At 38.7% G+C, this 27,733-nt stretch overlaps 1 protein-coding gene across 2 annotated transcripts in view; it reads left to right on the plus strand.

The window, feature by feature from the left end:
• The window catches only part of wdr26a (WD repeat domain 26a), a 36,161-nt gene that overhangs the window by 5,551 nt on the left and 2,877 nt on the right, over positions 1-27,733 (plus strand). For both annotated transcript variants that reach the window (XM_028470249.1, XM_028470250.1), the window contains exons 2-12: positions 1,854-1,953; positions 2,234-2,290; positions 9,192-9,328; positions 14,217-14,314; positions 16,651-16,807; positions 18,215-18,353; positions 18,435-18,575; positions 20,079-20,198; positions 21,257-21,402; positions 26,437-26,515; positions 26,606-26,735. In XM_028470249.1, the coding sequence (XP_028326050.1) occupies positions 1,854-1,953; positions 2,234-2,290; positions 9,192-9,328; positions 14,217-14,314; positions 16,651-16,807; positions 18,215-18,353; positions 18,435-18,575; positions 20,079-20,198; positions 21,257-21,402; positions 26,437-26,515; positions 26,606-26,735 (1,304 nt within the window). The remainder of the gene's footprint in view (positions 1-1,853; positions 1,954-2,233; positions 2,291-9,191; positions 9,329-14,216; positions 14,315-16,650; positions 16,808-18,214; positions 18,354-18,434; positions 18,576-20,078; positions 20,199-21,256; positions 21,403-26,436; positions 26,516-26,605; positions 26,736-27,733) is intronic.

A 27,733-nucleotide genomic window follows, 5' to 3' on the forward strand; every position in this document is an offset into this window, starting at 1 on the left:
AGTGGTGGCTGAAGGTCTAAATTGTGGCTAATTCACCCTTGTGACGTATTCTTGCTTGATTCCAGTGTAAAACCATCTTTTTTATGTACATTCTCTGAAGCACATAAAATGTAAAACATTAGTTGACTCTATTACTTCTATATTTGGTATGAATTTAATACTTTAATAACCAGTGAAGTCTTAAACTTAATAAGATCATGAAACTCAAAAGTGTAAGGGAAATGGGTAAACCATGAATCAGAATTTGGGAAGTTTGGAGATGGAAAATTGGAGCAAATCACTATCCATTTATTCTGAAAGTACTAATTCCCCTTTTGTGAAACAACTCAGAGAAGTGCTTAAAAATATATTGCTTTCAAGCGAGAACATGCTTATGTGTATTTAGTTTTCTGTTAATCAACTAATAAAGTTCAATTACAATGAAACACAACTATTGAGCCTGAAATAAATAAACTAATAAAAGTTAACCTTCCTTTTGTGTTAGCATCTCTAATGATAACTGGTCCTAAATCAGCTGTAAAATACACTAAAAACAAATTACTATCATCTAATTTCTTTCCTGTCTCTTGGTTACGTTGCAGGTGTATGCACAGTGTATTCTTTGCAGGCAACACTGCGATTTTAAGCCCAATTAGAGCCGAATTTTGACTCGTGCGTCTATTTTGTGGGATCGTGCAAGTCTCAGCTAAATCTTGTCATGCATCGTGTAGTATACACGGGGTCACAAGAAGCAATAAACACCTCATTTATGGAATCAGAACAGTATCATAATGAATGAACTCGTGAAGGGTTTTTCACAAATGCACATGCTTTGTTTCACAGTTGTATTTCAGATTCACAAATGCACACAATCTGTTTCACAAATGCACACACACTGGTTCACAAATACAGTATATATTTGTTTTGCAGTTGTATTTCAGATTCACAAATGCACACGATCTGTTTCACAAATATTATTTTGAGGCGCACTTTTTCACTTATCAGTAGCTCTACAATTGGTTTAAAAGTGTGGAGAAAATGTAAGAAGCCATATGATTGGCTGAAAGCAAACACATCTGATTGGCTGGTGAATCTGTCAATCAGTTTTATCAGCTAATGGTGACGTTTGTTGACCCGCAACGTCAGGGCAGTCTCAAAATTCACCGCAGAGATTTCTCTCACAAATACACAGAGGTTTCACAGCACAGAAGCAGTTTGTAAATGCACATTCAGCAATTTGCATCATCTGTGGATTTATACTACAAGTTTGTATAAAATATATATTTGTGAAACAGCTCGTGTGCATTTGTGAATCTGAAATACAACTGCAAAACAAATATATATTTGTGAACTAGAGTGTGTGCATTTGTGTAACGGGCTCTGCACCTGAGTCGCACAGTTTGAGCTGGAGCTAAGCTATGAAAAAATCACACAGTGTATCCCAGCCTTTAGGCTTCCTAATCAATGAAAATATTTTTATTGTGGGAGTCTGAGCCTTTTTTGTGTCAGTATATCCCTCGATTTCATTTTCTTTTTAAACGGTAAATTGTTAGGAAACATATTTTAATAATTGTTTACTACATATGTGTATAATTGTAACGTTCCCCAGTTTTGCGTTAAATTATAACTGACAATTTTTACAGAATTTTCATGGCAGTTACAATTACAGAGTAAATTATCTAAACTCAATTACAATTTAATTATAATTACGACAACAACAGATCTGAAAAATTACACATTATATTTACGTCATAATTGTAATTAATTATCAACTATGTGATTCCAATGATAATTGATCCCAACCCTAGTGTGGACTATGTGGCAGGTGATGGTGGGCGTGGCTAAAGTGTGACATACTGTGTTTATGTCTTCAGTCAGACAGTGGACCTCCTCATGCAGGAGTCTGGCTGCAGACTGGAGCATCCCTCTGCCACCAAGTTCCGAAGCCATGTCATTGAAGGAGAGTGGGACAAGGTGAAAACATGAGCTGTCCATTAATCACATTTATATGGAGTCTGATTTTATAATTCTTCATGAAAACAGATGCTAGAAAATGGAATGAGCTCAGATGACACTCTCTCCTAAAAGGTCTTTAATGATCTGTTTTATATATAAATAGCTCTAGTTAAAGACTTGCAGTTATTTTCTTATAAAGGAACAGTTTTATGTTCTATTTTCAACTCTTTGTCACTCTGGTACTAAATGTTTCACGAGTGAAAGTTGGTATGATTCTTCCTTTTCTCTCTCTCCGCAGGCTGAAAGTGACCTGAATGAGCTAAAGACTTTGATGCATTCTCCCAGTGCAATAGTGGTAAGTAGGGGTGGGACCATACACTGAGTTCACAATACCATACACCATGTTGGGTTCCCGAGATCCATGAGATACGATTATTGTCATCACATTTTTTCAATTTTAAAATGTTTTTGATTTTGAACACTATATGAGCTTTCATAGGGAAGATGCAATATATATATATATATACAGTGGGGCAAAAAAGTATTTAGTCAGCCACCAATTGTGCAAGTTTTCCCACTTAAAAAGATGAGAGGCCTGTAATTTTTATCATAAATATACCTCAACTATGAGAGACAAAATGAGAAAAAAATTCCAAAAAATCACATTGTAGGATTTTTTATGAATTAATTGGTAAATCCCTCGGTAAAAAAAGTATTTGGTCACCTACAAACAAGCAATATTTCTGGCTCTCACAGACCTGTAACTTCTTTAAGAGGCTCCTCTGTCCTCCACTCGTTACCTGTATTAATGGCACCTGTTTGAACTCGTTATCAGTATAAATTACACCTGTCCACAACCTCAAACAGTCACACTCCAAACTCCACTACGGACAGGACCAAAGAGCTGTCAAAGGACACCAGAAATAAAATTGTAGACCTGCACCAGGCTGGAAAGACTGAATCTGCAATAGGTAAGCAGCTTGGTGTGAAGAAATCAACTGTGGGAACAGTTATTACAAAATGGAAGACATACATGACCAATGATAATCTCCCTTCATCTGATCCAAGATCTCACCCCGTGGGGTCAAAATGATCACAAGTACGGTGAACAAAAATTCCAGAACCACAAAGAAGGTCCCAAAGCTGGGACCAAAGTAACAAAGGCTACCATCAGTAACGCACTACGCCACCAGGGACTCATATCCTGCAGTGCCAGACGTGTCCCTCTGCTTAAGCCAGTACATGTCCGGGCACATCTGAAGTTTGCTAGAGAGCATTTGGATGATCCAGAAGAGGATTGGGCAAATGTCACATGGTCAGATGAAACCAAAATAGAACTTTTTGATAAAAACTCGTCGTGTTTGGAGGAGAAAGAACACCATTCATACTGTAAAACGTGGGGGTGGTAACATCATGCTTTAGGGCTGTTTCTACGCAAAGGGACCAGAACGACTGATACTTGTAAAGGAAAGAATTAATGAAGCCTTGTGTTGTGAGATTTTGAGTGAAAACCTCCTTCCATCAGCAAGGGCATTGAAGATGAAACGTGGCTTGGTCTTTCAGCACGACAATGATCCCAAACAAACCGCCCGAGCAAAGAAGGAGTGGCTTTGTAAGAAGCAATTCAAGGTCCTGGAGTGGCCTAGCCAGTCTACAGATCTCAACCCCATAGAAAATCTTTGGAGGGAGTTGGAAGTCCGTGTTTCCCGGCGACAGCCCCAAAACATCACTGCTCTAGAGATCTGCATGGAGGAATGGGCCAAAATACGAGCAACACTGTGTGAAAACCTTATGAAGACTTACAGAAAATGTTTCGCCTCTGTCATTGCCAACAAAGAGTACATTACAAAGTATTGAGATGAACTTTTGTTATTGACCAAATACTTATTTTCCACCATAATTTGCAAATAAATTCATTAAAAATCCTACAATGTTTTTTTTTTTTTTTTTTTTTTTTTACTAATTTTGTCTCTCATAGTTGAGGTATACCTATGATGAAAATTACAGGCCTCTCATCTTTTTTTTTTTTTAATACTTTTTATTTACAATTTTATGTTACATGGACAACAAAGAGAAAGAAAAACAAAAAACACAAACAAAAAATGATAAATAAAGAAAAAGAAAAAAATTAGGGGGTAGTGCTCCTTGTGAATATTCAGTCCTTTATCCTGTAATCAATCCATTTTGTCCAGCATTTCCCAAAATGTCTCGACTGAATTCTCAGAGTCCATTTCTCCATTACTTATATTTCCTCCAGTGTATTTGTCCATTGAGTCACTGTTGGCAAGTCAACTTTCATCCAATTTTTTGTGATGCTCTTTCTCGCTGCGATTGTCATTATTTTAAAAAGATAAGAATCACTTTTGGAGATGACTTCAACCGGTACAAGGCCAAGGTAAACAACAGGGTCCACAGGTATAGTACAACAGTACATCTCCCATTACTTGTATGACCTCCCTCCAAAAGGCGTTTATTTTTGGACATAACCAGAAGATGTGTGAGTGGTCAGCATCCACCTGCCCACAGCCCTTCTGCCCACAGCTGTTCACATTTCAGTGTTTTCTTTAACATTTGTGGTGTTATAAAGAAACGTACCAGGTTCTTCCAGCTTAATTCCCGCCATGTCCTGTATCTGCTCTACCACTCATCCTCAGATATCGTCATATTTAACTCCCTTTCCCACTTTTGTTTCATATAAAAAGTGTTGGTTCCATTTTGTTTTAGTCTTTTATACAGTTGTGAGACCACCGTGGAGGGAGTGGCTTTATACAGTATGCTTCTATTATGATTTCTACTAAATTGTTTCCTGCTGAGAGCTCTTTTCTGATTTCAGTGTCAAAAAAGTTCCTTATCTGTAGATATCTATAGAAATCAACATTTTCCAAATCAAATTCTTTAAGTTTGTCAAATGATTTTAATATTTTAGGTGTTCTATCTTCCATCATTGTGCATAACGCAGTCATCCCTTTATCTCTCCATTTATTGAAAGTGTTGTCTATTTTTGCTGGTGTGAATCGAGGTGTTTGGGAAGGCCAGATTAGTAGTTTAGAGTCATTTTCCAAGTTATATTTTTTCCTTATCATTTTCTATAGTTTTAGTGTGTGTTCTACAATACCATTAACACCCATTAATTTTATTTCTGTCTCACCTATCAGGGTTTGTAGTTGGGATTGGCCCATGTTTAATTCAATTTGTTTCCAATGTTTAGCCTGATAATCTGGAGAGCACCATCAGACAATGTATCTCATCTGAGCAGCTAAATAATACTCCTTCAGGTTTGGTAGTGACAGTCCGCCTCTATCTTTGTTCAGATGTAAAGTTGTAAATTGAACCCTTGGTTTCTTTCTTGCCCAAATAAATTTTGAAATTTGTTTATTCCAGGCTAAAAATTCAGATTCTGATATCTTGATTGGTAATGCTGAAAAAAGAAACGGTAACCTTGGCAACACATTCATTTTTATAGTTTCAATTCTAGCACTGAAATCTAAGGATAGTGCCGTCCATTGTGATAAGTCATTTTGTATTTTGTCATTTATTTTAGTGTAGTTTGTTTCATAAAATTTGTTTGTGTCTTGTGTAATCCAAGTTCCCAGATATTTAATTGAGTTTGTTTTTTTCAGTCTGTATTCTTTCCGGATCGCCTTCTTTATAGAGGTGTTGATTGAGAGTATTTGTGTTTTAGAAATATTTAGAGAATAACCTGAGAGAGAGCCGAAATCATTTAACGTTTCCATCACTTTAGGGAGTGTCTCATTAGGGTTTTGGAGGTATAAAATCAGCAAAAAGTCCAATTTTGTGTTCCTCTTTAGCTAAATTGATTCCATTTATATCTTTATGTTGTCTAAAGGCCTGGGCCAGGGGCTCTATGAATATTGCAAAAAGAGAGTAGGACTTAAGCAACAACCCTGGCGAGTACCTCTGTACAGTCTAAAACTATTAGTAAGGTGTCCATTTATTTTAATTCTAGCAGTTGGTTCACTATACAACGCCTGAATGCACTTGTTGAATTTGGTGTTGAAGTCCATTCTTTCTCGTACGTTGCTTAAAAATTTCCTGCTCATTTTATCGAAGGCTTTTTCAGCGTCTAGACTTATCACTGCTGCACTGATTTGTTCTTTGTTCATATGTTCTATTATATTTAGAGTTCGTCTTATATTATCTTGAGTTTGGCGCCCTTTATTAAGCCTGCCTGGTCTTCGTCTTTTAAATCAGGTAGAAAGTTATTGGGCGGTAAGATTCACAGTATTCCTTGTCGTTGCCCTTCTTGGAAATAACAGAGATGGTAGCCTCTTTCCAAGATGGTGGATTTTCTGCCTTATCTAGTGTCCAGTTGAAGGATTTCAACATAACCGGTGCAAGGGTCTCCTTAAAGATTTAATATCACTTGTTTGGAAAATCGTCACTCCCGGGGGTTTTGTTGTTTTTCAAATGTGTGATGGCTCTATGTATTTCCTTTAATGTTATGGGGGCTCCCAGTGAAGGGAAATCAAGAGCGGATAGGTATTTCTTTATTTCCATTTCATCAACTTGTTTTCCCTCCGAATGTAGGGCCTCTCATCTTTTCAAGTGGTGGCTGACTAAATACTTTTGCCCCACTGTATATAGTGTATATATATATATATATATATATATATATATATATATATATATATATATATATATATAGGGATGTAACGATCCACTCAACTCCCGATACGATTCGATTCACGATACTGGGTTCACGATATGATTCTCTCACGATTTATTTTACAAAATGGGACTGTAGACAAATGATGACTGAAAAATATTTCTTTATTTTTTTTATTTTTTTTAGAAAATACTGTATTATTTTCCTTACATTTTTAATTGTCAAAAGAATCCCTTGATAAACTATTCAAAACAATGCAATTTAACTAAAAATAAATCTTGAATGAAATAAATAAAGGAATAATACAAGTGAAGAAGAAGCTTATTAATTTAAATTCTGGTTCTATCATAAACAATGCAAAATTGCATAATAGTTATTTTTCCTTTTAAAAGTGCAACTGAAAATGTATTTTGTGCCCTAACAATTGGACTTAGATATTTGTTTGGACCAGCAGAGGGCGCTGGTAACCCAGTGGTCAGTTGGCATGCAGCTAATCTAGCAGTGAAGAAGAGATGCTAGCAGACAGAGCTAATAGAAAAACGTGACTTTTACAGATATTCGCGTAATATTACAGATATTCTTTCGGTGCTAAAGGGGTAAGGAATCATTTATTAACATGCAACATTAACATGTAAGACTAGAAGGCAGCCAGAAAGAAAATAGTAGCAGATTCCGCCTGCCGGTACACTGCTGGACAAGAGAAGAGATGAATATATAGCGCCCTCTGCTGTTTAAAAAAAGGACTGTGATTCAATTTTCAAAGTATCGTTGTCAATCGAGATACCTATGAATCGATTTTTAACTGCCTTACGATTAATCGTTATATCCCTATATATATGTATATTTATATTATAAGAAAGATGCGGCCCTCCCCCAAAAAAATGAAAACGTGACTGTCTGATCTGATGGTCACGTGATCAACATTCCTGTCAGCATTAGAATAATGACCAATCTGAGCATTACACAGGAAACGACAAAGAGTTTGTGTGTTTTTGGAGTCATTTTGTGTGTATTTTTGTTTTGCAGCACCCCAATAAGGTGAAACATATTGTACTAGAAATATGGACTTAGTTACATTTGAAGCCACACGGACTTGTGCGTCACACAGCATCACTCATACTATTCAAAAAGAAGACAAAATGAATCTTGCTTGAACTATTACACTATAGGATTCTTCACACATTGGGGAATTCTAAGAGATGTACACAATTATTTCCATGTAAAAACTTTGAACCAAAAACACAATAATGTTGATTCAGCTCTTTTTACTTAAAGAAACACACTGTTATTATCAGACTGAGCGAAGTTGATCTGAAATGTAACTTGATTTGAAGTATTGCAGCATTTTTCCCACTATCTCATTATCGGCTTCCCAAACCAAATGTTGTAACTTGGCAATATTGTGGTAATTTTTTAAGTGCTTTAAACTAAACTTTTCAAGTGTGGAAAACTGAAAAACTAAAGCCAATGACCGCTTGTCATGGTGATGGTTGAATATTATTAATTATTTAATTCATGCCATCAGACTGGCACCATTAAAACATTCAAACACAATGAAATTGTATTTAAGAGAGTGTATTTCAGTTTTTTGGATGCCTTTTTATATCTTTGGCTATTAAAAGTTTCCCAAATGTTTTGATGTTGATTGGCCCCAAGTGGTCCTTATCTTTTAAAAGCTCAGTTTTTTCATGGTTGGTTGTTTTCTGTTTACTTTTCTTATATTTAGATGACATTTTTTATCAGATAAAGACATAGTTTTGGCTTTATCAAAAAGTTAAAGATAATTTACTCACAAACAATTTTAGGAGGTTAAAATCACTTCTCGAAAGTTTATGAGCTGTACTGTAAACACTAGCATGATTGGAAAAGTTTGGTGCATTGCATTGTGGGATATGGAGTCCTGCAGACAGAAGCATGGAAGTGTTTTTACTTCATTCTTTCTCTGATTTCAGACAAAGTGACTTCTCAACACATTTCTGGTGATTTTACTGAAAGTTGCAGCAAAACAATGGTAGATGTTTATTTTGGGGTTTACACAAAAAGCCCTGAATCTGGTCAGTATTGAATGTGTGGTGGAGTAAGGTGATATCACTGGGAATACTGGGTACACACTAGAACAAAAATTAAAGTCAAGCCAATCACTGTCCTCTTTGTCTGGAGAAGAAACGCAATAAATCCCAGTAAGAATGAAGCTAAAACACTAAAACACAATGCATCCGTCTACACGACTCCACATCCCACAATGAAATGCACCAAACCTTTCCAACAATGTCAATAAGAGAGTGTTTAGAGTAGAGATCAAAACAAACTTTGGAGCAGCAATTTAAACTTTTTACATCTTTTCTTTGGGGAAATAATCTTGAATTTATTGATCAATAATTACTGTGAGGATTAATGAAGCTAAAGTGATTATTAAAAAGATCTAACTAAAGTACGTGTTGAAAAGGAAGGTCTCCAATCCATCCTAACAGTAAAATCTTACTACGCCCAACACTGCCTCCATCATTGTAACCAAACCATTTTGATAAGAAATCAACGCGTTTTTAGAAACATGTCCTTGAATTGACATATTTATCTCCTCTGCCCTCTCTCGTTCTTTTATTGGTCCTATTGCCGTCTCCATGAGCAGAGGATGAAGTTCCTGCTCCTGCAACAGAAGTACCTGGAGTATCTGGAGGATGGGAAGGTTTTGGAGGCTCTGCAGGTCCTACGAGCTGAGCTCACTCCTCTCAAGTACAACACAGAGCGCATCCACGTCCTGAGCGGGTCAGTCCACCCACACGCTGAGGCACATCAAAAGCCTTCTGTCACTAGTAGCAGTGTGGTTACAGAGTGGGTAAAAAACAGGCTTTTTTTGAGGCAAAAGTCTTATGATTTACAGTAGTAGGAAAGTACCGTCACAAGCAGGGTTAGGGTCAATTATAATTGTATAATCCCGTAATTGAATCCAATAATGGCGTAATCTAATTGTAATTTTAAAAATGTGTTGCTGTTTTAATTATAATTGAATTGTAATTGAGTTTAGATAATTGACTTTGCAATTGTAATTGCCATGAAAATTCTATAGAAATGATCAATTATAATTTAACGCTAAACTGGTGAACCATGTTACAGTTCTATGTACAGTTCTACACATATGTAGTTAACAATTATCAAAATAAGTTTCATATCAAGCTTTCACATTTGATCATTTAAAAAAAATAAAATGGAAATCGAAGGGTATACTGACACAAATAAGGCCCAGAAGTCCACACCAAAAAAAGGCAAACCTATATTTTCATTGATTAGGAAGCCTAACAAGGTAACAAAGAGAAAGGAAATAAATTAGATATTTGTTTGAGTGTATTTTACAGCTGATTTAAGACCCATTATCATAAGGGATGCTAACAGAAAGGTTAACTTTTATTAAGTTATTTATTTCAGGCTCAGTTATAGTGATTAATTGAAATTGAGAACGTAATTGTAATTGACTTTCTGAGGATAAAAAATATTTGTAATTGGAAAAATAGCTGGTCACTGTAATCATAATGGAAAACGTAATTGTAAATGACTCCAACCCTGGTCACAAGACTAAATGAAACATGTTTTTATTTTATTTCCAGCACAGAATAGGGAGGGTAGTGCTACAAAGAACAGGGAGAACAGACAAGTTCCCCTTCCTTAGCATGGACTCCAACCAATGACAATGACATTCCAGGCATGTGCCAATAGAAACAATTTGTCTTTCTTTTCCGTTTGTCACGAGTGATCGTCAGCACAAATATAACACCCACACACATATGACTAGTCACACAGATAACTTTTTAATCAACATGCATTTAGAATGTGAATTGTTCTGGTGAAAAGAATGTTTGGAAGTAGGAACAGCCTTAAAACTTTCAGTTTCTCTGTAGATGAGGCTGAATAAAGTTGAGTCTTTGTGTTGCAAACTGTCAGAAATTTGAAATAATTTTCAAGAAAAGCTGTTCTCAGAGTCCTGTAGTTTGGTACTCAAGACCACACTGTCCGAGACCAAGACAAGACCAAGACTTTTGGAAGTCGAGATAAGACCAAAACCTTAATCCATTTTTTAAAATCATAACATGTTGAGCAGTTAAAGGTCATTCTCTCACTCTCTTTAGTGTACGTTTTCTTTTAAAGACATTTGACAGGCAAAAACAAAGTGTCAGCAACTCTTTTAAAGCACACCATGTAAAAATCTCAAATCTTGACACATTTGTTCATTTAAATTGTTGCCAAAAGTAAATCCTTGTTTGTGTTTAAAAGCCACTGATAAGTCCAGAATTATTTTAAATATGTTTAAATGAATTTAGTTGTGAGGTGAATGAGGTCTAAAGTTTCTGACTATAAATAATTAAGAGTGTGTGATGATGTCCCATGTTTGCAAGTGTTTGTTCTGTTTCCAGTGCCTTTATGTGTCAATCAGTGAGCTAACGCTAAATGTTTGAAGTCAAATTACAAAATAAATTAATCAGGAACAATTCACAGTGCTGCACTGTCTACTGATCTTGATGGAAAAAGACGGAAAATCCGAGTCCGGCCAGTCTGAGATGGTGTTAGGAAAACTTTTACTGTCATCTGGCTGTATGTCCACGAAGCGATTGCAACCTCTATCAAAAAATCATATATAATAGTAGAGGTTTAAAGGTTAGGTTTGTTGAAATTCTTGTGAAGCAGCCAAGAGTACCAAGAGTCTGACTTCCGGGGATCTTTGGTAAGCGCCATCTTGCTTTGGTGATAACGATAAACAGTGGTGGGGCATGCGTGTAGTACCTGGGCATTCAGTAGGAGGTACTGGATTTAATACACCTCTTATTAAAGCTGTCGGTGGGGGGAAGTTGGGGGCGGTGGCGGAGTGCGCTGGCTCCTCGGCTTCTAGGTGCTTTCTCGTTTGTGTATGTGGGGGGCGGTGGCTGCCTCTCAGCTTGGTGTCTTGGGGGCATCTGGGGGGCTGCTTGGCCGGGGGGGGTTGTCTGGGCTCCCTGGCCCCCGCTCTTTCTGCTATTCTGGCTGCGTTCTCGAGTCCGGGGCAGCGCTTGGGTTTACAGTGGCAGTTTCTTGCACATACATCGGTCTACGATGCACAAGCATGCCTTGGACTGTGGGATAAAACTTGTAGTGGGCTTAACTTTAGACACGTTGATCCCAAATATCTGTTTCAGGTATTACCACTCACTCCTTCCCTCTGCCCACAGCCACCACCATTATAGTTAAGCCACACGCCTACAACTTCACATCTCACTTTACAGTAATCAACTCTTCCCCACCCTTCCATTTCTCTTCCTTGAATCGCTCCTCCCTGCTCTCTTCCCCCTCCACCTCCCCCCCACCCCCTCACCTAGGCGTAACACTGCCCTCTCTTTTTATATTCTCCCTTTAATAAAGTGTTTCTTACCCTTCCTTAGGGAGGCCTGGTGATGGTCACAATTATGCAACAAAATAATGGAATTTATTTCATTGCAATAACAAAAAATAAAAAATAAAATGCATTGCTGTCTAAAAAAAATTGCACTTCTTGTAGTGTTGACCTTTGACAGCATGTGCAGACAAGTAGAAAAAAAAAAAAAAAACAAGTATTAATTTCACAAATGCTGATATAGATTAAGAAACCAGTTCAAACAACTCCAAACCTCTACACAACAAACACAACTGCAGCCTACATGAAAACATGAGCTGAGCTGCAGCCAATCACACAATAGACCTGGAACCCAGCGCTGGCCCATGATAGGTTATCTGTGGCAGTGCGTCACATGACCAAAACACTGCAGCTCAGACAATACTACATCCCCTGGCAAAATTATGGAATCACCAGTCTTGGAGAATGTTCATTCAGTTGTTTAATTTTGTAGAAAAAAGTAGATCACAGACATGCCACATAACTGAAGTAATTTAAAATGGCAACTTTCTGGCTTTAAAGGTGCAGTCTGTGACTTTCAGATCCCTCTCTCCCTGCTGCTCTCTTGCCCTGCCTCCAAACTTTCCAAAGTTCCTCCCTCAGAGGAGCTAACAAACTAACATTAGCCAGACAGCAACATCACAGTAATATAACTTGCACTGTTAAAAGCATATTACTGCAGCTCTTCTCTCTCTCAATGTGCACACACCTCAGCAACAGCAACACAGTGTCACTTACAGCAGCCACATGGAGGCTGCTGCGCACACATGAACAACACATGCACCACAGAGTTCTAGTGTAACAATCACAAATCATACATAATGTAAATCAAGCAGCAGTAATTACCTTTCAAGCAGAAAAGTCACTAATTCCATCTTCTACTCCTCCAGACCATACACTGAAAAAAAGACTGTGAGCAACAGCTGTCAGACAGCCCATCAAACACAATCATGGCTCTGATTGGTTCTTTTTGCTCGGTTGCGGTGCATTCTGGCAATCAGCCAAAGGCTACAGGAGCAGCAGGGGGGACTCAATGAGCCTGTTTTTTTTACACAAACTACTAGTTTCATGTTAAGCTATCCTTACATAGTGACAGCTTTAGCAAATATGATAAAAAGTCACTTTTATAAGATTGCAGACTGCACCTTTAAGAAACACTAAAACAAATCAAGAAAAAAAATTGTGGTAGTCAATAACAATTGGTTTCTTAGATCAAGCAGAGGGAAAAAAAATTATCTGATGCTTGCGGGCACCGTGTTCATGACCCCTGGTCTACTATATACCGTACTATATGTATTATTACGATGATGACCGTTCCCACTAAAGTGTACTTTCATGTTTCCCAAGATGCATTTCGAACCAACAACAACAAAAACCTGAAGCACACTGACGCTAAATAACTCTGCTTTCAGAACTTTCGAAGGTGGTGAATCAACATTTTAAGTGAGAAAGTGACCAAGTAGAATATCAACATGTGGTCATTTGATCCATAAAACTCACGGAAAACACATTTCGTTCCAACATTTTGGAGATTCCATATTGTCCAACATTTAATACTGACTAAACTTCAAGTTCACTTCAAAACAAGACCTCTATTTACAAAAGTGTTAAAATCTAATGGAAGACAATGGAAGAAAAGGGGATATTTGACTTTTATCTTGAAGCCAGTCCTAGAAAGATTTTACATTTCTTGAATGTCTGCTTGCAATGCATCATGGGGCAGTTGAGTATGACTAGTGTGCTGAACATGTATACGTGGAAAAATGTCCCCATATAGTATACATCCGGGTATTTCTCACATACTCAATCTTTTCATACTATCTAATGTGAACGCACTACATACTCATTTTGACATCAAACTAGTAGTACCTTTCGAACACAGCCTTAGTGTCACTACTGACCATAGATCGCCTGATAGTCAGATTCTTGGTATTCTTGGCTGCATCACAAATGTTTCTGACATACTTTACCTTCACTAATATACACTACAGAATTTAAACTCACTACAGGTACGCTTTAAGTGTTATTCATGTTTTTTCTTTTAGCTGATTTCAGAATGTCCATGTTTTTTCTTCTCCTTTGTGGCAGATGATGAGCATGATGTCACACTACAAGAATGTGCTGTTGCACGAGCTTTGGGTCACGTTTAAACTCTGAAGTGTGTATGTGTGTGTGTGTGTGTGTGTGTGCGTGTGTGTGTGTGTGTGTGTGTGTGAGAGTGTTTAATGGTAAGTGAAGCTGATGTTGTGGGTTTTGAAGGTACCTGATGTGCAGCCATGCTGAAGACCTGCGAGCCAAGGCAGAGTGGGAAGGCAAGGGTACAGCATCTCGAACCAAGCTGTTGGACAAGCTCCAGAGTGAGTGCAGCTCCTCCATGTACTCAAACATTAGGCCTGGGCTCTGAATCCTCCATTGAGCAACACCCATCAGTCTAATATTAAAGGGTGTTCAAGTTTCAATTAAATTCAACTTTATTTGTATAGCGCAATTTACAACAAAGTCATCTCAATGCACTTATCAAAATATAAAATTCATAATTAGAAAGAGAAAACCCAACAAGATCCACATAAACAAGCATTTAGCGACAGTGGGAAGAAACAACTCCCTTTTAACAGGAAGAAATCTTCATCAGAACCAGGTTCAGAGGTGGCAGCCATCTGCCTCGACTGGTTGGGGTTAGTGGACAGAAGGACCAACAGAACACGATAGAGAGATAGAACATCAGAGTGTCCCAGACTAGTTAAGCTGTGAACCACAGATCAGGAACTGTCATCATCAGCTTCACAACACCTGAAACAGAGAAGACAGAGAAGGGCGAGGAGAAGGCACTGACTGCAGAAAAACATGATACAGTGTTATCAAGTCAGCCTGCCTTGGCCTTGGGCCTCACTCCCAGTGGCCTAGTCGATACTTATTGTAAAGGTGACGAATCTCTTTCCCATTATTGGTAAGCTAACAGCGACTCCAAGGTCTGTAAATGTGACCGTTCACAGACCAGCCCATGTCCGCTGTAGTGGTTAGGTTATGTTATGATTCTGTCCTGTTTATGCGGACTGTAAATCATAACCAGCTACATCAGAATTTGAATCTCCTCCTGTTTATTGAACCAGAAAATGCGACCGTTTACGGACAAGTCCATGATCGCTCTAGCGATGAGATTGTTATGATTCAGTCTTGTTTATGCGGACTGTAAATCATAACCAGCTACATCAGAATTTGAATCTCTTCCCGTGTTCATCATTGTGTAGAAAATATATCTGAAACCACAACCACACCTATTCCTCCTCGCTTATCAGGATATGAATTGTTTGCAAATCGTTTCTTAGTTTGTGTTCACAATTATCATGAACTGAGTCCTAATGATAACAATATCAAATCAATCTTTATTTATAAAGTGGATAGTGAAAACCTCCTCACTATCCTCAGGACCAAGCACAAAACCTAGGGAGATAGAGCTTTCTTTGTAGCTGCCCCTACCCTCTGGAACTCCCTCCCAAGTCACATCCGCACCTGCACCGACTTCCCATCTTTCAAATCACTTCTTAAATTTCACCTGTTTTACTCAGCTTTTAATGTTTAACGACCTACTCACCCATGTCTTTTTTCTGATTCATATTTTCTTTAATCACTGTATGTGTTGTTTTTAAGCTGTAAAGTGTCTGAGTGTCTTGAAAAGTGCTTTTAAATAAAATGCATTATTATAATTATTATTACAGAAAGTACTTTTCATACAATAAAATGGACCTCAAAGTGCTTTTACAAATTAAAAAATTAAAAATAAATAAAACATCCACATTGCACAAAAAACCCCATCCACCACACAGACATACAGGTTTAAAATAAGGACAGTGGCATATGGCCAGGTACAGAGGATCTATGTAAGGAGACATCACAAGGAGCCGTCTGCACCAGGAACAGTACACAGACAGTAGGCACAGGGTGCTGAGACAGAGCCCCCAGTCCAGCAAAAAGCATTCACCATTCACCACCACTGAGGGCCATGAGACAGCACCACTGCAACCACAGCCCCGAGTGCAGAGCTCCATCTGAGGAAACACTGGGATAATAATCCTAAAAGATAAACCTAAAACCATAAATTAACATAAAAGAACAATCCTAAAACTATAAAAACAATATAAAAATTCAGTCCGGGCATGGCATTTTTGGGCAAAAATAGAAATGTTGCATGAGCTAAGTCTTGAACTCCTAATCGTCAACACCCAGAAACATCCTTTATGTCAGGGTTTATCAAATGGGGGTACGCGACAGCATTACAGGGGTTACTTGAGAAAGAGAGACTTGAAAATATGGGGTTTAGTTAAAAAATTATCATAATAATGATGATAGAAATGATCTTGAAGGGAACATGAACTGAAAATTCCAATTATTTACAAAATGAGACTTTTTATAATCTGTGTTATCACTCATTTATTCCATCATTTTGTTCTAAAGTTGTACCGCATTTTGGTGAAAGTTCCAAATCTGTAACGCATATCATTGATTTGTGTGAATTTAGGATGATCGATCTGTTTTTTAAGCTGAGGCAATTCTGCATTGGACTGGACCTCAGTGCAATGTTTAGTATAAGGTTTCCTCAGAGGAAAAAGAAGAAGAACTTTATATTCCTGGCCCCCAATGACGAGCTGCCTTTCACTCATTTGTGTAACCTCTGCTGTTGCTGTCCTGTGTGCAGCGTACCTCCCTCCATCAGTGATGCTGCCCCCCCACCGTCTGCAGACTCTGCTGAAGCAGGCTGTGGAGCTTCAGAGGGAGAGATGCCTCTACCATAACACCAAAGTGGACAGTGGGCTGGACTCTGTGTCTCTGCTGCTGGACCACACCTGCAGCCGGTACGAACCAAAGCTCACTCAATCCTCCACTCTGCAGTCAGTGTTCAGGCTGTGGAAACACTTGTTCACACGCATGTAGCTTACACTCTCAAACACCATTATCACCTCAACTCTGTCCACCCTGGCTCTGTAGCCACATGTCTCCTTCATCCCTTTGCTGTGTGGCTTTGTGGGAAAAAAAATCAGGTGTGTGTAGCAGTTAACTGATTTCATAAATTCAACACACTGTAGTTTGTTTATATACAGCATAAAGGTAAAAAAAACAATGTTGTATGCATTTTTATCTTCATTTTAAATGTCAAAAGGGTTTGTGGCTCCTAAAGCTTTCTTTCTGTAGGAAACGGGTTCAAATGGCTCGTTGACTGATAAAGGTTGCCGACCTCTGGTCTAGACTTTGAAGTAGTCTGTGAGGTATTTGGATATTTATGGTGAAATTAGAACCAGAACTAAAGTTTGCTGCACCCAGTTTCCCTCCTCAGGTCCTAGACCATGTCTTTGCACACGATAGGACTGGTTCTGCCCCTGTTTTCATGCAGTTTGTGGATGTTTTAGCTCGTAAAAAGCTGCACACATTTTAAGTTTTGTTTTATGGTGTAGGCGATCTTAACAGTGTTATGGTCCAAATAGTATCCAAATAAAGTGTTGACTGACTATTGACCATGAGGCTGGTGTGATTAACAAAATATGTTAGAACTTATGCCATGTGACACTTTTGCGCAAACAATTACAGCATTTTTGAGGGCAGTAAAAATAAATATTTTGCACGTTTTATCACTAGCCACTAATGGCAGCCGTCAACACACACGGAAGTAGATCACAAGAAACGAGGAGCACCAGTGGAGTTATTACACCAACTCTGGTTCCTGTAATCACATATTATGAGCATATTTTACCTAACATCTATTTTTTTTAACTTTTCTAATTACCAGTTCATCAGTAATGTGACTTTATGCGAAGTAAAAGTGCATCTGTGAGTCCCCTCTGTGTGGTGAGCTTAAAACATGAAGCTCTCATCCATAGTTTCCCTTAAATATCCAAATATCACACAAATAGAACAAGATTTAATTTTAAAACAGAAAAACGCTGATTGTCTGGTTTTTCTGTAATTATGTTGAGGTTTTAAGTCAGTAAAACAAAATAACCACACCGTTTATTTGTTGTTTTGATTTGGTTTTAAAACGGAATAACCAAAGAAAGAACAAACAGTTCATGGATTATTGTAGTCTGGTTTTGAGCTCTCAGTTTGATTTGCTGTCTGTGAGGTGTTCTGAAAGCTGATTTGGTGAAGTCTAATTGGGCTATCAGGACGACATCATCCTGAGTTACACAATCAGTGACTCAAAGATAAATGTGATGAGCTGTCTGATCATTCAAACACTTCCATGATTGTATTTGTCGACGCTTCAGGAAACAGTTCCCTTGCTACACACAGCAAATCCTCACTGAACACTGCAACGAAGTCTGGTTCTGCAAGTTTTCTAACGACGGCACCAAACTGGCCACTGGATCCAAAGACACCACCGTCATTGTGTGGCAAGTGGACATGGTAAGTGTAGAACTCGTGTTTACACATCATGTATGCAAACACCACGAGGGCAGTGATTGGATCGTTTCTGCTGTCTGACAGGACACTCATCAGCTCAAGTTGATGAAGACCCTGGAGGGCCACGCCTATGGTGTTTCCTACCTAGCATGGAGCCCTGATGATGCCTATCTGATCGCCTGTGGTCCAGACGACTGCTCTGAGCTGTGGCTGTGGAACGTACAGGTACATCAGATGTTTCCTCCCAGCTTTACTCACACAGGAGGCATTGGACAGTGGAAAGTGTCTTTAATCTGTTTTCTGACTGGAAATGTAAAATCTTTAAGGCAAAATAGTTTTATTTTATTCTTTTTCTAGTTTGAAATTTTAAGATTGGACCTTCAGTCAAATTTTATTTCTTACATGCTTTTTAGGGTGTGAAAAAGGTCGAGTCAGTAACTAGAATGGAATTTGAATGGAGGCTAATATTTCTGTTTGTATATGATGCAGTTATTTAAATTGACCCCCAATTTCCAGTTAATTCCAATAAATACAGTATGTAAAGTATGATATATAATATGATAGATTCCCATGAAAAGTTTTTTTTTTGATATTCCCAAAATTTCTCAGTTGATGTTCCCTTGGAAATTTACTAGAACATTTCTGCCCCTTTGCAACCCTATTTATAATGTCGGTGCTGTTGTTGTTTTGTTTTTTTTAAATGTTTTCTTTAAAAACTTCCCTTTATTTATTTAATTAGAAACAATGATACACTGCTTTTACCAATAATGTAGAAACTTTGTAAAAGTGGGGGAAAGTGAAAAACAAAACAAAATAAAGTGAGATGAAAGAGGTCATGGGTAACAAGGATGGTTTGATAATCCCAAAGCAGCCCATCCATATCATTAAAATGACCAAAACACAAACACCATTAAAGGTTATGGTTCAGATGTGATATATAAATAGTAGTGGGGGGACTAGATTGAAAAGTCATCTAATTAATTAGAGACTTTGTAATGAATTGATCTTGATTTATCTAAATTAATCGCATAACAATAATTTACTCGAGAAGCAACGTTTTTAAAATTTAAATTCATTTTGGTTTATAATACGACTGAATCAATGAAAACAATAAATGAGCTTAAACAACAAAATTGTGTTTATTATTTCCATATTATTTCCTGAGTGCTAACGTAATGTGCAATATGAATAAAGAATATTATGATTGCATTGTTCACAAAGCACAAACTTAAATTTAAGTAAGCTATGTTCATGCTTTTCCAGATTTTCTAAAACATTTTTTTTGTGTGTATTAATATATTAAAATAAAAAACAGTATTTAGTACAGTACATTCCAGAGAAGTGGAAACTGAACAGTGCAAAATAGTTGGCATGACAAACTGATGAAGCTGATTATTTCTGAAATTGTCATTCTGCATAGCAATTCATAAGTCAAGTCAGATGATGCTATCTGTAACGACTCGTGAAATTATTAATGTTCCGCGCTGTTTGGAGTGCAAAACAAAAGCAATTAACTGTATAACTCTATTTTAGCGCTTTATTTTTCTGTAATTAATTAATCGGAATTAATGTGTTGAAGTCCAAGCCCTAATAAATAGCAAAAAAAGAAACTGGCCAGTAGAGGCCGCTACTCTTACTGCTCTGTCAGCGATCCACCTGTGTAGTTTACATTAGAGCCATGCTTCCACATGTCTGATCTACTTCCTGTCTCTGGGCTGTGCTGTGCAGACGGGGGAGCTACGAACAAAGATGAGTCAGTCTCATGAGGACAGCCTGACCAGCGTGGCCTGGAATCCAGATGGCAAGCGCTTCGTCACTGGTGGCCAGAGAGGCCAGTTCTACCAGTGTGTGAGTATCTGAGCTCACTGGTCACCACAGCTTGAGCTACAGGCTTGTTTACATCATCATACATTCTAATTTGGAGCACTTTTATTCATCAATTGTTCTCACTCAGTCCAAAAGTAGATCATTCTGAACCAGGGGTCACCAATCTTTCTGAGCTATTTCATAGTTATTGATTAATCCGAAGGACTACCAGTTTGATTTACACTGATATACTAAGATTTTTTACGGTTTTACTTTGATCAGAGGGAAAGATGATGAAGCATCACTAGCATTAATTTAAAAAGGCAGGAAATACTTAAGTTTCAACACTTTGTTAATCTTAATTTATGCAATTGTTTCCTTTTTATGTGACCACTTCTGAAACATTTCATTGGAAATCATCATGTTCCTATTTTACGAGCCACTAACTACTTTTAACTAATGGAAACATGTTTTTACAATTTTCAACAATTATGTAAGATTTTATTAAACTTTTAAAAAACCTCCAAATCTAAACACCACCATATTTAACAAAAACCTATTTGTGATAGTTCAACACATTTGTCACAATGTTTAAGAGTAAATACACATTTAAAGATGGTTAATTTAATATTAAAAGAAAACTTTAAACTCTACTAAAGCATTGGCTACATCCATCATCTGTATTTATCTTTGTGAGTTTGAAGCCTGGCAAGTAAATTGGATTTTAGACTGAGCTCATTGGTGACTAGAGCTGTTAGAACAGGCCTGAGGGACCCTCTAGTGGTCCATGCGTGCTACCTGGTGCCCATGGGCACCGTGTTGGTGACCTCTGTTCTGAACACTAATGGCTTAAACAGTCAAAGAGTGTTACTTAATCCAATCAATTGATGACTGAAGACTTATTTTTAATAATAACTGGTTAAAAATTATGTATAATTGTGCTGTTACCCAGTGTGGATTGATTTGATGTGAGGCATTCTAAACAATGGTGAGCAGACAATGAGTCGTTCTTGTGAAGCTTGCTGATGTCTCGCTACTGCAGCAGTTAAAAGCTCTGTTAGTGTCACACATCTGCCTCTATAGAGCTGCTTTTTCTTCAGGATTTGGATGGAAACTTGCTAGACTCGTGGGAGGGAGTTCGAGTGCAGTGCTTGTGGTGTCTGAGGGACGGCAGGACCGTCCTAGCATCCGACACCCACCAACGAATCCGAGGTTACAACTTTGAGGACCTCACTGACAGAAATATGTGAGTGAAAAATAGAGGCATTCTTACAAGTTGGATATCACATGTCAAACTCAAGGCCCGGGGGCCCAATCTGGCCCTGTTAGAGTCCAAAATGTAACTGAATTGTTATTGAAAAGAATGTAATTAAACCCAAAATGTAATACCCGGTCAATAATGTAACTAAAGTGCTGAGCTCAAAATGTAATTAAAAAAATTTTAATTTTTACTTAATGGGGCAGGCAAATTATTTTTGCCCTAATAGTGTAATAATTTTATTACATCATAGAGTGAGTCAATGATTTATAGATTAAAGGTCTTATTGGTTCAATGTATAGAGTAGTATTTGTATATTTTGGGGGAATTGAATAGTATTTGGTCCTAGCTGGCACTGATGACATTATCACTGTCGAACAAAATTCTGACATCATTACTCGCTTCATTGATTATGTCAGAATTCTACAGTGTACTGAAGAACTATTACTTCAGTACACTGAGGATTTCCCTGATCTGGGTAAGTACCATTATTTATTTCTACCACACTACCACAAACACATTCCCAAAGATTACACAATGTAATCGTATTGTCTAATGATTTACATCTGTTTTGTACCCACACAGAAACACCTCCAGTTATGGTTTAACCCAATCGTCATTCATAGTCACAGCGCCACCTATTGGTAAAAGGAAATCATAGGCATTATATTTGCACAGAACATTGCAGGAAAGTTTGATATAATCTTTGAAAATGGTCAGCTATGTCTCAGCACTTAAACATTTTTGCCACACCCCGACATGCAACACACCTCAACGTGCGCCACTTCTCGACATGCGTGTTGATAGCGAGGGCCCGTTCATTGCTGCTTGCAGCTTTAAATACTTTGTAATTGTAATGGTCATGAAAATTCTATAAAATCTGTCAATTCGAATTTAACGCTAAACTAAGGAACCATGTTACAATTTTACACATATGTATTTAACAATTATTAAAATATGATCTATGATATCAAGCTTTCCCACATTTTACCATTTAAAAAAAAAATAATTTAAATGTAGGAGTATACTGACACAAATAAAGTCTCAGACATCCACACCAAATGTATTAAACTTATATTTTCATTGATTAGGAAGCCTAACAAGGTAATCAAGAGATTGAAAAGAAATTAGATGATAGATAGATAGATTTGTTTTTAGTGTATTTTACAGCTGATTTATGACCTGTTATCATAAGAGAAGCTAACACAAGAGGAAGGATAACTTGTATTAGGTCATTTATTTCAGGCACAGTAATTGTGATTGATTGTAATTTGACTTTAGTAATTGATAACATAATTGTAATTTACTTTCTGAGGATAAAAAAATATTGTAATTTAATTGCAATTGGAAATAATTTGGTCACTGTAATCATAATTGGATAGTAATTGAACATGGGTAATTGAAAACGTAATTGTAACTGAAAAATATAATTGACCCCAACCCTGATAGATAGATACACACACAAACTATTTTTACGTTTTGGGCTCAGCACTTTTGTTACATTATTGACCGGTTATTACATTTTGGGTTTCATTAAAAAAAATGTTTATAACATTTTGGGCCCCTGTTACATATCGGGCTCTAACGGTCCTTTAGAGCAGTGGTTCTTCATCTTTTTTGGTTCAAGTACTGTACCCTATTTCTTTTGATGGGATCGACAGCCCAAAATGGAATAGAATAATCATTCCTGAATGTAGGAATGTAAGAAGTTAATAAAATCAGGCTTGCCACACAAATGTATATTAATCTGGCGTTAATATGAGGGGAAAAAGAGAGATTTTAACTGTGGCTCAGACAGAAAAATGTGTCCAATCTTCACCCTGCAGTAATCTGATAAAATAAACCTGTTAAATTGTTAATCAACAAAGGCTTTTCAAATTAAAAGTGCACTTTACCATTTTCACAGATTTCAATGATATTTACAAGCGTTAGGAAAACTCCATGTGCGACAGCTCTTTGAGAGGCTTAATGAGCATGGGTTGATTGTGAACCAGGTAAATGTTGGTTTGGGCTGTCAGAGATGGACTTTCCTGGCCACCATGTCTTTTCAGGTGAAGTGCTCCCCTCACCGATTAAGGTGGAAGCAATAGCCGCCTTTTCGCCGCAAACCATCAACTCACTGCAGGAATTTCTCGGCATGGTGAACTTAACTGCTTCATCTCACACGCAACTTACCTGATGCGTCCCCTGTATGAAGCTTTGAGGGGCAAAAAGATCAAGCAGGACGTGTAATGGTCCTCAGAAAGGATTCTGGCATTTGAGAAGGCCAAGGTTGCGTTCTCTTAACGCCTGCTTGTGCACCCATCTCCAACGGCACTCGCTGACCACCAATGCCTCAGACTACGCAGTGGGGGCAGTATGTGAACAGTGGGTGGCAGGAGCCTGGCAGCCTCTGGCATTCTTGAGCAGGCAGCTGCGTGACAATGAGAGGAAATACAGCACCTTTGACAGAGAGCTCTTTTCTTCGTCATACGTCACTTTAGGTTTTTACTGGAGTGCTGGGAGTTCACCGTTTTCGTGGACCACAAACCCCTAACCTTCGCAATGTTCAAGACCTCGGAGCCGTGGTCTACGAGTCAGCAGCAGCTACTTTAGAGTTGTTACGGCTGAATTTACGGTTGACCTCATTTGGAGACATGATTTATTGCTCTGGTTGAATGATGGAGTCCAGGAGAAGCATCGATGATTTTATATAAAAAAAGTTTATTCTAAACTAAGAAAAAAAGGTACAAGATGGAACAAAAGAAGTGACCGTCCCGGCCGGAGGTCCGATGATTGAGAGACACACACAGTTCTGATCCAACACGTATATTCCCCTCAGTCCCCCTCCCTCCTCCCCCCAGGAGATAGAGATAGCGGCAGAGGGAGGAGGTGAGGACAGAGGGTGAAAAAAAGAAAAGACAGTTGTTCTTTGGGTCTAAACAACCAGTTCTGTTATCTGCCGGTTGTCATAGAGACGGAGGAGTGTGCGTTTTATGTGTTTGTGTGTGTGAATGAATGTGTATGGCGTGTGTATGTGTGACATGTGACTGTGTGAGCATGTGAGTGCGCACACAGAGTGCCTATGCGTCCTTGTGATTGTTTTGGGGAGATATCGTGTGCTTTGGACAAGGCAATCTGACCCAGCAAAGTTGAAGACATGAAAATCAGACAATGGAAAGTTACCCAAGGCTTAAGGATTAAAATATATGAACTAATAATTTCGCCCCCCACAGAGTTTACCACAGACATTCAGCATGTGGCTGGGAAAAACATTGCAGTAGCTGACTGCCGCTCCAGAGCACGAGTAAACTCAATGCAGCTGGGTGTGGAATACCCTGCTATGGCCACCGACCAGCAGGCTGACACTGAAATCCAGTGATTCAGGACAGCTGCTACAGGATTGCGGCTAGAGGATGTGGTTTTCCAGGGCAGTGGGACCACACGCCTCTGTGACGTCTCTACTGGACAGCCCTGCCACATGGTACCTGCAGGCTGGCGATGGAAGATTTTTGATGCAATACACACTCTATTACATCCAGGTGTGAGAGCATCAACCAAAGTACTGGGGGGAAAGTTTGTCTGGCCAGGCCTTAGAAAGGATGTCAGGAGCTGGGCAACTGCCTGTGTGCCATGTCAGCAGGACAAAATACATCGCCACACCACAGCTGGAACTGTGTTTGATTTCCGAGAGAAGGTTTAACTGTTCATCTGGACTTGGTGGGTCCACTTCCCCTCTCAACGCTTTACTCACCTCCTCACCATGGTCAACAGGACCACTGGATGGCCAGAGGTTGTTCCTCTCTCATCAACATCAGCTGAGGTGGCATTCATTTCCACATGGGTGGCCCGTTTCGGCACGCCGTTGGATGTCACATAGGACAGAGGCTCCCAGTTCACCTCTGAACTTTGGACAGGAGTGGCTAAAAGCCTCAGCGTTAAACTGCACAGAATCATGGCTTTTAACCCGCAAGTGATTGGACTGTGCAAGCGTTTCCATCGCATGACGAAGGCTGCTCTCCGAGCCACGCTCTAATAACTGAATCGATCGACTGCCGTAGGTCATATTGGGTCTGGGTTTGGCCACAAAGGAAGATCTACAGTCATCGTCAGCCGAGCTGGTGTTTGAGCAGCCGCTGCGAGTCCCTGGAGAGTTCCTGCCAGAGCCATCGAAACCTTGGTGCATTACAGCCAAGTGGCCGGTTTTCAAAGATGCAGCCTGCATGTTGGTCCCGGTTCCGGCTCATCACTGCCTTCCCCAGTCCTATGTCCCAAAGAATCTGATGGCAGCTGAATGTGTGTTCATCTAATATGATGCCCACCATTCCACACTTCAACCGCCGTATGGTGGCCCGTTTCACGTCCTAGAGAAGGGGCCGAAGAACTTTGTAGTGGACATGGGGGGTAAACAGGTCCAGGTTTCAGTGGACCATCTGAAGCCTGCCCATGTCATACCAGAGGAGCAAGTAGAGGTGGCGCTGCCCCCGAGACGTGGGTGACGCTCCAAATTCTCCAGTGGCCACGATGTCCCCTGCACCTGCCCTAACCCTGGTGCCAGGACCTGCACCTACTCTAGTGGAGCTGCAATGCGTAAACAGGATATAATTATCTATTGTTAATGACTTTGTAGTGCCCTTCTGAATGTTCAGTTGGGGGGCCTGTGTTGTGCACCTGAGAGGATGATCTCTCATTCAAAATAGAGTGGGTGTGTTGGTGACGTGTGGGGGGTGTGTTAGTGACTGGTGATGTGTTAAAGGAGGAAGTGCGGTGATACAGCGGAATGTTTTGACAGGTGAACTGTCTACTGTGTGTGAAGCAATAAAGAAAACCAACTTGACATACCTGTCTGTCTCCTCTTTCACGGCTTCCACAATTGCTTCTTTTTTTTTCCTGGTGAAGATGCACTAATTTAACATTAAGTGTTCAGTCATACGTTGGTTCTAGCTCTGTTTTATCAGACCTCACCCTGTTATGCCTGATGTACTAATTCCATGCTTGTGAATGACCTGGTCTAAGAGCTGACCTGGATTTGTGTTGTTGCAGAGTGCAGGAGGACCACCCCATCATGTCTTTTACCGTTTCCAAAAATGGAAGGTTAGCTCTGCTCAACGTGGCCACTCAGGTAAGTAGCTTATCGCTTCCCTTCATCATTTTTCTTTGAACAGTGTCTGTCAGGCTCTGTGCTGAGATTGCAGGTGCTCTGTGTCTGTAGGGAGTCCACCTTTGGGACCTGCAGGACCGCGTGCTGGTCAGAAAGTATCAGGGGGTGACCCAAGGCTTCTACACCATCCATTCCTGCTTTGGGGGACACAATGAAGACTTCATTGCCAGTGGAAGTGAAGGCAAGAGGGACCTGATGTTTCCCTGTGTAGAGCCACGTAACTGTGGAATCATGATGGATCTAAGATAAATACACACTAAACTAAATTGTGTTCACACAGACCAAAAAAAAAAATGAATCCATGAAATATTATGACTTTATTCTATTAAAACTCAGTTTTACGTATCAGGTCATGCCTCCCCTGTAGAGCCAAAAACATCACTACATGTAACAAGACATTGTTCTCAAACAGTTATTTAGAACAACAACAAAAACTACATATAATTGCTTGATCTGAGAGTAAGCGGTGACCTTGTGTAGCGTAAAATGACAAAATAAAGGTGTAAATAAATGCACGAATACATGAAATAAAAGTGCATTTCCATTTTAGATAAACTGAAAACTATCGATCAATCATTTAACACCTTTTATACAGAGGATTACTTAACTTCAATTTAGATTAGATAACTTAAAGCAAGTGAATAGCTGTGCAAAGGCAGGGCATTAAAATGCAATGTGTGCAAGAATGTAGGTGCAGGTTTTTGCCATGTTGTGGGTTTATTTTTTAATGATTTATATTTGTAGTTTATTTTCAAATCAACACCATACAAACACTTAAACTTAACATGAAAGCGGGGTCATGTGCAAGTGTCATTATGAGGGTATCAATACATTTCATTAAAACAGACAAAAAAAGAAATAGTAAATTAAATATATTAGAATTAAAAAATAAATTAATCATAATAGTTTGGAGATGCCTTATATATTAAGAATTTGCACAGCATAAATCTAACTGTACAAATCAATTCAAATTCTTCAGATGTTTACTTGAGCTGGAAACTCAATTCATTGCAGGTATAATAAATAAAGTGACCAGTTACTATTGCATTCTTTGATTCTATTCAACAACCTGTAGGATAGTCTTTCTAATGCTGCCAGTTGACCAAGAGATGCTTGACATTGAATAACAGTGGGCAATGAAGGGGATTTCCATTTACTCACTTTTCTCTCTAACATAAT

Source organism: Gouania willdenowi, chromosome 16 (genome assembly GCF_900634775.1).
Source record: "Gouania willdenowi chromosome 16, fGouWil2.1, whole genome shotgun sequence".
Lineage (NCBI taxonomy): Eukaryota > Metazoa > Chordata > Actinopteri > Blenniiformes > Gobiesocidae > Gouania > Gouania willdenowi.